Raw genomic sequence first — 10,000 nt, forward strand, 5'->3', positions numbered from 1 at the left:
ATGAAGTGCTCTTTTCCCAACAGATTTTGTTTTGAAAATATTGAGTTCTAATTCAGTTTTATATATACCTGCTCACACATATATATTCATTTCTCCTTACCTTCCCCAACAGGAGACAATCTGGTATGTGTAAAAATGCGTCATGCAAAGAAAAAAAAAAGAATTCGAGATCAGGTCATTCTAAATCACTTCATGCACTCAAGGTTTCATTGATCATTAACCCTGTACATGTTTTGCTAGTGGTCAGGTATCGGCATTTTAACCAATCGTGTCTAATCACTGACACACCTAAGATGTGTCTTCATTGGTAACTCCTTTCTGGATCACATTGTCGTAGATCAAAGTAAAGTATGTGTCGTTTTTTAAGTAGTGGAAAATATTAAGTAAAGTACGTGTCGTTATATAAGTAGTGGAAAGTATTGAGTAAAGTATGTGTCGTTGTATAAGCAGTGGAAAGTATTGAGTAAAGTATGTGTCGTTATACAAGTAGTGGAAAGTATTAAGTAAATTACAAGTTATAGAAATTATCAATCAAAGTGTGTGTCGTTATATAAATAGTGGAAAGTATTAAGTAAATTATGTGTCGTTATACACGTAATGGAAAGTATCTTCTAACAGTACAATGTATCTTGCTGATATTAATGCTCGAGATTTTGTGGTATTGGTGACCTGTGTGTACAACATCCGGTTATTAGAAGAATATATTAAGGAAGAAATTCATTATAGATAATGACAATGGTGAATGTATTGTATTACTGATGATCTATCAACATCTTTTAGATGGTTTTGGATATACTCAACCTCAGTGTCGAATGCGTTAGATATTACGGACAAGGGCCCCGTTAGAATATATACATATATACTTCCAAATATCAAACATGGTCGATCTCACGAAATTTTGACAATCCGAATTTCGTAAATACATAAACTCTTTAAGATAACGATTTCTGTGACAGTCGAAACGGAGTCTCGAGGAGGTTTAGTTGATGGTCTTCAAGTCTCACATGAGAGGCCCTCCGGGTCAGAGCAGAGACACTCGTGGCTCCTCCAACTGTGGGAAATGTTTGTGCGTGGAGACTGTCACATGTTCCCTAGAGCGCGGCTGTTCTGGCCGGGGGCCAACCTCCCCGTCACCACCACCACCACCATCGTCGTCGTCTCCCTCCTTCCCTCCCTCTCTTCGCCCCTCCCTCGCCTCCTCCTCCGCCGTCCGGCTCTTCGCATGCCTGGGTCCTTCCTCCCCTTCACCAAAACCCTCCTCCATGTTTACTCGTCTCCTTATCGCTAATTAGATTATTCTCGACGTCGTTTAGCTCATGTACGTTTTCCTAATGGGTAATTACCTCGTACATAGTTTCATTAGGATGAGTTTTTAAGTAAACTGGGGATTTTCAGTCGTTTCTACATTCCAACTACGTGAAAAAAAGGACGTCTTCATTGTACTCTCTGATGTCCCGATATTGCTTCCATCTTTTGTCCTTGCGAATGACTTCTTCCTTTCCTGCACTATATGATAAAGTAACTTTGAGTATTATCATCTGCGATATCCCTTTGTCGCCAGAATCCTTCTCTTACGTGAGAAGGACTTTTACTTACTGTAAACAAGAACGTGTGTGTAGACAAACGACACGCTTGTTTGCTTCATTTTAAGCGGATCAATAAAGCGGCTTTCATGCTTGCACTTTAAATCTTTCCTCTCTGCATTTTCACCGGACTTTTAGATATCACAATATGCTCAGATTTTAGCGCATTACTCACACAAAAACTCTAAAGGTTATTGCCTTCAGCAAATAAGACTCAAAGCTTGAGTGTTGCTTGAGTATTTCCAGTGCAGAACACACTATGTATAGCGTATTTCTTATCCCTATTGCCAATAAGAAATGAAGCCAAGGCAAGAGTTACGTGTTTACAGAGATTGTGTATGGTCTTAGGATCCTCTTTAACGTTTGAAGAAGGTATTAAAGCGCTTATGGTTGATGGATTTAGTAGCTTGAACAGTCGACGGCCTTGATGGCTCTGGTAGCTGATATAGCCCCAGAGCCCTAGACAAACAACCAACCAACCAGAGCCAAGGAAGGACTGGTGATGAAAGAAATGGTGCAATGGGCGGCACGTCCGCAACTCCTGTTATTCACTTAATTGAAGGTTGACCACAGGCTGCAACAGTTCAATACACTGGCACCAGGAGGAGGGTCGCCTGGTGCCTGCTTCACTTGGCCGGCACCAGGAAGAGGGCCAACCTGGTGCTTAGTTCAATACACTGTCACTAGGAAGAGGGTCACTTGGTGCCTGGCTCAATACAGTGACTCTGCCTAGACATGCACCGCTTGGTCTTACTGCAATAAGAATTCTTTACAGAACTTGAATCTCTCTCTCTCTCTCTCTCTCTCTCTCTCTCTCTCTCTCTCTCTCTCTCTCTCTCTCTCTCTCTCTCTCTCTCTCTCTCTCTCTCTCCCTCTCTCTCTCTCTCTCTCTATGCTTTAGTTACGACTTCAGGGTATGCTTCAGCGTTCCACCTGCGTCCGCACATCTGGCATGCAGGTATATCTTTACACATGAGACCAGAAATGTGCCTCACTAGCAGGCCAGAGAGAGAGAGAGAGACAAACACAGACACTCAAAGACTTTGCGGCTCTTCTGCTGCAACAGAGACGTTCTTTTATGTTTTCCTTCTGATGAAATTGACATTCCTTTAGCTTTTCTTGTCTTATTCCAAAGTCACTTGTCTTTTTGCGAAATACGTAGCATACAAAGAGGTATAAAGCGAAGTCTCTTGTTTTATATATATAGACTGTGCTTATAGTGTTTTCGACATACGATATATTACATTAGTCTCACAAAATCACTCGTGAAGGCTATTTTCTAATAGAGATTTTACCGTTCTTTAGGAAAAGTTCAGATGGCCTACTTTTCTTCTTTTTTTTTTTTCACCCTGTGGATCAGTTGACATCATGTCAGCAGTAACGTCGTGTACCGGGGTTCGAACGTGAATATTTAGTCTCCAATATTTTTCCCCTCGTTTATATTTATAGCCAAGATCTGCCACTGCTGCCACCACCACCGCTGCACCTGGGCCCTGCGCATGACGCCCCACACACATCACAGAGTATCCCTCAAAAAGATTACCCAAATATCTTGACGTCTGGTGAAAATGAAAATTCAGGATTAGATCTGCCAGACTTTATCAAGGAAATCCAATTACATTAAAGCTAACACCTACCCATAAACAGCTAAATTATCTACCAGATTATCAAGGAAGTACAATCATTCCAAAGTCAACATCTGCCCAAAAACAGCTACTTTCCTCATTATCATGTAATAACAAATGGTAATTTCCTCTTCGGTACAAACTTCATTAAAGATCTGAAAGCAACATGATCGGTAATATCGATAACGATTTCCAAAAAAGAAAAAAGATTGGCAAATCACATGTAATTTGACATAATCCCTTTTAACAAATAAAGCTAATCAGATTCTCCATGTGAATTTCTTATAAAATCTAACATCAAAACTGACGATTTAGACTTGGGCCAAAGGGCCCCCCCTGTTGTCAGGGGGAGGACTTGCCACCCATATGTGCCATGCCTGAGGCTCATGGATCCTTTAAGGTCAGCTGGTGTGCCAGACCCTCTCACCAGAACACAAGGTGAGGGTGATACCCTCAGCTCTCTCCAGAAAGGAGAGTGAGGTGAGAGTTTAACATCTCCTGGGCAAAGTTCCAAAGGCTATACACATGAAAGTCTTTGATGTACCAGTAAGGCATAGACTATAGCCTCAAATCAGAGGCTTGTACGTTTAAACCCAAATATTTTGGGACATATTAGAACTAGTGGACCATAAACGGGACAAAGAAAATGCTGAAACTCATTCATCAAAAAGATAGCTGAACTTATGCTATGAACATCGTCTGTGAATAATACCATGTCTCACGTCTGAATTAGACTTTCTTTGAAGTTTTCCTACGAGGCAGAACTCCTGAAAGAGATTTTACACCTGTAAATTCCATCATGAAAGAGAACATAATAGTTACAGATCAATAAATGCGCGATATTATGCGTGTGATAAGTCGGTCTATTGTGGCAGACGGCGTGTCGAATGTAAACAGACAGTTGGGAAGGTTTCCCCTTCAACCGTTGTAGTCTTTGCGCCTTTACGATCAAATGTTCAACCAGATTCTTATGCTTTAAGTTCTCCTTTCGTAGGCTTCCATTGCTGCGAAAGTTTGCTCTCAATTATTTTTCTTATTATCATAAATGCATTATCAAAGTTGAAACCGCGTTGGAAATGTTAGGTATAATGTTTATGATCCCCTTTCGAGTGATCTTGTACTATATTGTTCATAGGCAGGCATGTGAATGCCTGGAGAAGGTGTTCGAGTCTTTTATTTTCCTTTTGCGGTTTTGTAACTTGAAGTTGAGTGCCTTAACAACCCTGGCAGTCAGAAGATAGGCCTAGAGACCAAATCATCAGCCCCACGTTAAGTTCTACGTATCAGAAACAATTTCATCATAAACTGAAAAAATAACATTCAAAATTGACACCTTTTTGTATTTATTGATAAATCAATTACCTCTAAGCCAAGCAGAGAAAATTGACATCTTTCTGTATCTATCGATAAATTATTTACCTCTAAACCAAGCAGGGACACCAATGTTACGTATTTGTTCACTCACATCATCCTGTTCTCTGAGAACAACACTCTTGACCATGAAGAATAGTGAGGGAGGAGGGAGGCGTGTTTTGTTCTATAGTCTTCTCCTTTTTTCCTCCCTCTAGTGGTACTCCTGAACATATCTGTCCTCTTGAGTCCCACTCGTCAATGTGGGACACTTTCTTAGCCCTTGTCTGGTTTTCCTCTCATGCCTTCTTCCCTCATCTCCGGCTGCCTCCTAATAGATATGGCAGTGGTATGGTTTTACGTGTGTGTTTATAGAGTGCAAGGACGTGTTTTTGTACATGTATATCTATCTATCTATCTATCTATCTGTCTATCTATCTATCTATCTGTTGGAGGTTGGTATGTTCTATGAAGGTGCGCGTTCCTATGCACTTTGTTCATATATATATATATATATATATATATATATATATATATATATATATATATATATATATATATATATATATATATATATATATATATATATATATATATATATATATATATATATATATATGTATGACATGCTTGTATCAAAACACTCTCTCTCTCTCTCTCTCTCTCTCTCTCTCTCTCTCTCTCTCTCTCTCTCTCTCTCTCTCTCTCTCTCTCTCTCTCTCTCTCTCTCTCTCTCTCTCTCTCTCTCTCTCTCTCTCTCCCCGTCACCCTCCCCTGGGCCATCCCTCCTCACCGCAGCGACAGGCTCTTTCAGCTCTCTCGTGGTTGGGGCTGAGTCAAGGACCCTCGCCTGACAGACGAAGCAGGTCCCAGATTACCCCAGCCCGCCAGCCCTCAGGGCCCACGGGGGAGGGGGAGGAGAGAAAGAGGGAGGAGGAGGAGGAGGAGGAGGAGGTGGAGGAGGAGGAGGAGGAGGAGGTGGAGGAGGAGGAGGAGGAGGAGGACGAGGGGCGGCAGCAGAACCATACGGGCTTAGTCTTCATTTAGCTCTCTCTCTCTCTCTCTCTCTCTCTCTCTCTCTCTCTCTCTCTCTCTCTCTCTCTCTCTCTCTCTCTCTCTCTCTCCCCCGACCTTTGGTAATCGCCCGTACACGAGAGAGAGAGAGAGAGAGAGAGAGAGAGAGAGAGAGAGAGAGAGAGAGAGAGAGAGAGAGAGAGAGAGAGAGTAATACATATGCATCCATAAAATCAAGCGGTTACTATTTTTTTCCCACCTTCTCTTTTCAATCCCCATTTCCGAAGTCTGATGGTGGGACCTCGCCATAGCTTAAAGAATCGGATCCCATTTAGAGTATCTCCCTTCTGGAATACCTTGAGGTGTTTTAGTTCATATTTTCCTTATAGTACGTCAATTCATTAAGGGTTATAGCACTAACCAAATCAGAAACAAAAAAGTAGTGAAACGGTTTAGCACACGTTTGGTGCTGGTGTCTCACAAGTGCTGCAATTTGACGTTGTCATAGCAGGTCCTCGCTCTGAACAAGTAGTTTTTCTTTTTTTTTTCGTCTGTCTTTTCTTGGCAAAGCGTTTTAGTTACTGGCAACTGATGGTCGTCCCTCAGGCAGTGTCTGAAGTCTTCCTTTCTTTCTTTTTTTTTTGACCAGCACGGTGTAGATCCTTCTATTTCCCTTGATCAAGCTCACTTGGAAGCCATTTCTCAAATACCTGAAAGTCTTTCGTAAGAGCAGGATGTAAAATCCTTCTCTATTTTCCTCGATTGTGCTTACCTGAACCTCGAATTCCTAAATACGTCTAGAATCCTCTCTGAGAACATGAAATACATGTCTCTGTGTCTCTCTCTCTCACATCCCTTGATGTGTTCACTTTGAGAGACACTTCCCTAGTACGTAAAGCGCTTTTTTTCCCCTTTTTTCCTGTCCCCGAGCAAGGTATAGCTCCTCTTTGCCTCTACTGTGGCGACTTTTATAGAGAGCAAGTAGCATATGCAGCCAAGAATCCAGAGGGGTCGGTGTGATGGCTCTGGTCTTTGTATGTATGTGTGCGCGATCCCTCCTGGTCTGAGTGTGCCTATGTCTGGCCTTTGTATGAAGATTCGCCCGAACCTTTTGTCTTGTGTCTTCTTTGTTTTTCTTTCACTGTCGATTCTCCAGGCCATGTAATTACAGTGTTTGAACGGCATTACCACCGAGCTCTATTGTTTTTTTTATCCCTCTCTCTCTCTCTCTCTCTCTCTCTCTCTCTCTCTCTCTCTCTCTCTCTCTCTCTCTCTCTCTCTCTCTCTCTCTCTCTCTCTCTCTCTCTCTCTCTCTCTCTCTCTCCCCACTTCGTTCCTTCTTCCCCAGTAGTCTGTCCGCCAAAGTCCCTTAACCGTAGACGAAGACATTGGAACTCGTTCTGTACCACCCCCCTCCCACTTCATCTACTCCCTCCCAATCACACCCATTTCAAACCCGGTGTCCAAATAGCACGCCACTGCCGCCCACAGGGAGATAACTGGTCTTCAGTAGGGTGGGTAGCCTCTCAAGACGCGTAAAGTACTGTGAAAAATTCCTTTTCGGTGTGGTAGTCAGGCAGGCCTTGCTAGTGCTCACACCAGACCCGCTCCGTGAAGCCAGCACAAACACAGAATGAGTTTAACAAACGAGCAACACAAAAGGGACAAACACGTATCGGTTACACTGGCTGGTGGAGAGCGCGAAATACACTCAACATTAAACAAGTCTTATTGTTCAGCAAGTCGTCTCGACCCCGGCGCAGGAGATGGATGCCGCTCAGCCCCGCCGTGATCATCAGTATAATTCTCGTATTTCTCAAGGATTCTTGTTTAAGTATCTCATTTAAATGACCTCAATGACTCCCGGGGAAGTTGATTTTATTTCGGGGGGTGCGGGTGGATGGGGGGAAGTGTGTGATGTGGTGTCCAGTGTCCAAGCTGCCCTTTGTCGAGGGGTGGAAGTAGAGGGTTGTGACCAGCCCCCCCCCCCCCTCTCTCTCTCTCTCTCTCTCTCTCTCTCTCTCTCTCTCTCTCGACAGAACCATCCATCCATCCATCCCTCCCTCCCGCCGCCACCACCACCGCACTCCACACAACACCAGCGTCTCCAGTCTTCCGAGTCTTTCGTCGATCTCAGCCTCACATGGGCTGCTCTCCATAACACCTCCTGAACATGTGCAACTTTGTGGCATGTGATGTCTATATGGTCAGAGCTGAGGGCGTCCTGGATATATCCTAGAATCCTTTGATCATTTTTGCGATAGGATTTTGTTTTTGTGATTCTTTAGTTAGTTAAAACAAATGTTGCACTAAATTTACTTGATATTGCTTTATCCACTTTATCTAGAATCAATATATATATATATATATATATATATATATATATATATATATATATATATATATATATATATATATATATATATATATATTGATTCACATAATACCGTGAAGAAAAAATAATTTTCACTTACAAGAAGACTGTAAGATATATTTAATTCTGTGGAATTTGTAAAACCAAAGCTTAATGGCCATTCAATATTTCTGAGCATGAAAATCATATCTGAGAACTTAGAACTATTTATCACGAATTATATATATATATATATATATATATATATATATATATATATATATATATATATATATATATATATATATATATATATATATATATATATATATATATATATATATATATATATATATATATTGGTTTACTCTAAAGATCCGTTTACGTCTGTTTAATATTTAGAGGTTCTCCAGTGCTGTTATTTCTTCCATTATCAAAACTGACTCTGAGATTTCTATATTTTTTTTTTTTGGTATTCCCTCAATACCTGTTCCATGGCAATAGCACAGCTGCAGGTAGAACATACTGGAGTAGGTCTCCTATCCATGAAATAGGCCATGGATCAACATTGTAACCTATCTACAGTTCACAAAGAGTGTAGGAAAATCTTTCCAGTCAATCGTTTATTTCTAGAGGCCTCAAGTGAAGAGATTTTAATAAAAAGATAACCCAAAGCTTGGAAAGATATTCTTCAATTTCTTCCTGTGAGTTTTTTTTAAGATCTTGTCTGCCTCACAGTAACAACACGGGCCAGCCATATATCTAATGACAACCTCGCTAGCTAGCCAGCTGATGTGTTCTTTCTCTTGCAGCGCCAAAGACGGACTACGGCGGCTTCGGAGGCGGCACCGGGCGCACCAACTTCACTACCAAACAGCTGACCGAGCTGGAGAAGGAGTTCCACTTCAACAAGTACCTGACCCGCGCCAGACGCATCGAGATCGCATCGGCTCTCCAGCTGAACGAGACCCAAGTGAAAATATGGTTCCAGAACCGACGCATGAAGCAGAAGAAACGGATGAAGGAGGGTCTCATCGCACCAGACCCTCCGACGGCATCGACCCCGAGCGAGAACAGCAACGACTCTGATTCCACAGCCAACACCAGCGGCAGCACGGGCGGCAGCTCCGGTGGGAGTGGCGGCACTAGCAGTAGCGGCGGCGGCAGCGGCAGCGTCACCACGAAGCCCGAGTCTCCCGGCTCTGTGAGCGGCGCGGGCGGCGGCGGCAGTGTGTCGCAGCCCTTGCAGGTGCCCACGACCAAGTCCAAGACGCAGGCGCTACCTGCCACGACACAGAGCCCCTCATAAGGGCAGGGCCTGGGCCTCGGTGCCCCCATGAGCTTTAACCTGGGTCCTGTGGCCGTGAAGCGGTGGCAGGCGAAGAGGGACCCAAACGTCCTCACTCAGGGTTCCTCTTATCATACCTGGTGGTCGTGTGGTCAGGCTCGACACGGCCTCAGCCGGCTGTGCTAAGCCCGAAAGGCGGCGCCCCTGACCCTTGGCAGCGCCCACGCCAGGCGGACGCCGGCAAGCAAGCACCCCGCCTCAAAAAAAAAAAAAGAACCCAGACCCACCTCCCTTCCTCCGTAGTGAGGCTCGGCCAGCCACAACCTGTGCCGCCAGATATCACAGAAAATAAAGTGAGTAGCCACCATACAGCTCCATGACTCGTGCAACGTCTCCTCCTGCGCCGTGAGTGCCACAGGTAGTGTGCGTGACCTGTGCCAAGTGAGGTCACGGGGGAGGCACCCCAAAGGAGGTACCCCTAGGAGATGGAGGGGGTTGAGGTTGGGTTGGTTGGTGCGTAGGGAAAGGGGGCGTGGGTGGTTGGGGAGGGGCAGCAGGAGACACAGGCACCGCCAGACACCAGGACCCCCAGCTTAGCGACGTCGAGGTGTTGGCTGTCATCACTCCTATAGCTCAGGGAATTGTCACTTCATGCTGTAGCCTTTCATAACGACCCTTCGCTTGTACAACTCACTCCCACCTTGAACACAGGTCAGGAAACACTCACTCACTCACTACCTTGTGAAAAACAATTGAAATAACCCCGCGTCAAAAGCAATATGAGAAT

General features: G+C 43.8%; 1 protein-coding gene across 1 annotated transcript in view; it reads left to right on the top strand.

Annotated features, from left to right (window-relative positions):
- The window catches only part of lab (labial), an 80,476-nt gene that overhangs the window by 68,770 nt on the left and 1,706 nt on the right, over positions 1–10,000 (top strand). Inside the window, exon 2 of the mRNA XM_071676214.1 lies at positions 8,738–10,000. This exon is cut by the window's right edge and continues 1,706 nt beyond it. Within this exon, the coding sequence (XP_071532315.1) occupies positions 8,738–9,234 (497 nt within the window). The 3' untranslated portion in view covers positions 9,235–10,000. The remainder of the gene's footprint in view (positions 1–8,737) is intronic.

Source organism: Panulirus ornatus, chromosome 22, assembly GCF_036320965.1.
Source record: "Panulirus ornatus isolate Po-2019 chromosome 22, ASM3632096v1, whole genome shotgun sequence".
Taxonomy (NCBI): Eukaryota; Metazoa; Arthropoda; class Malacostraca; order Decapoda; family Palinuridae; genus Panulirus; species Panulirus ornatus.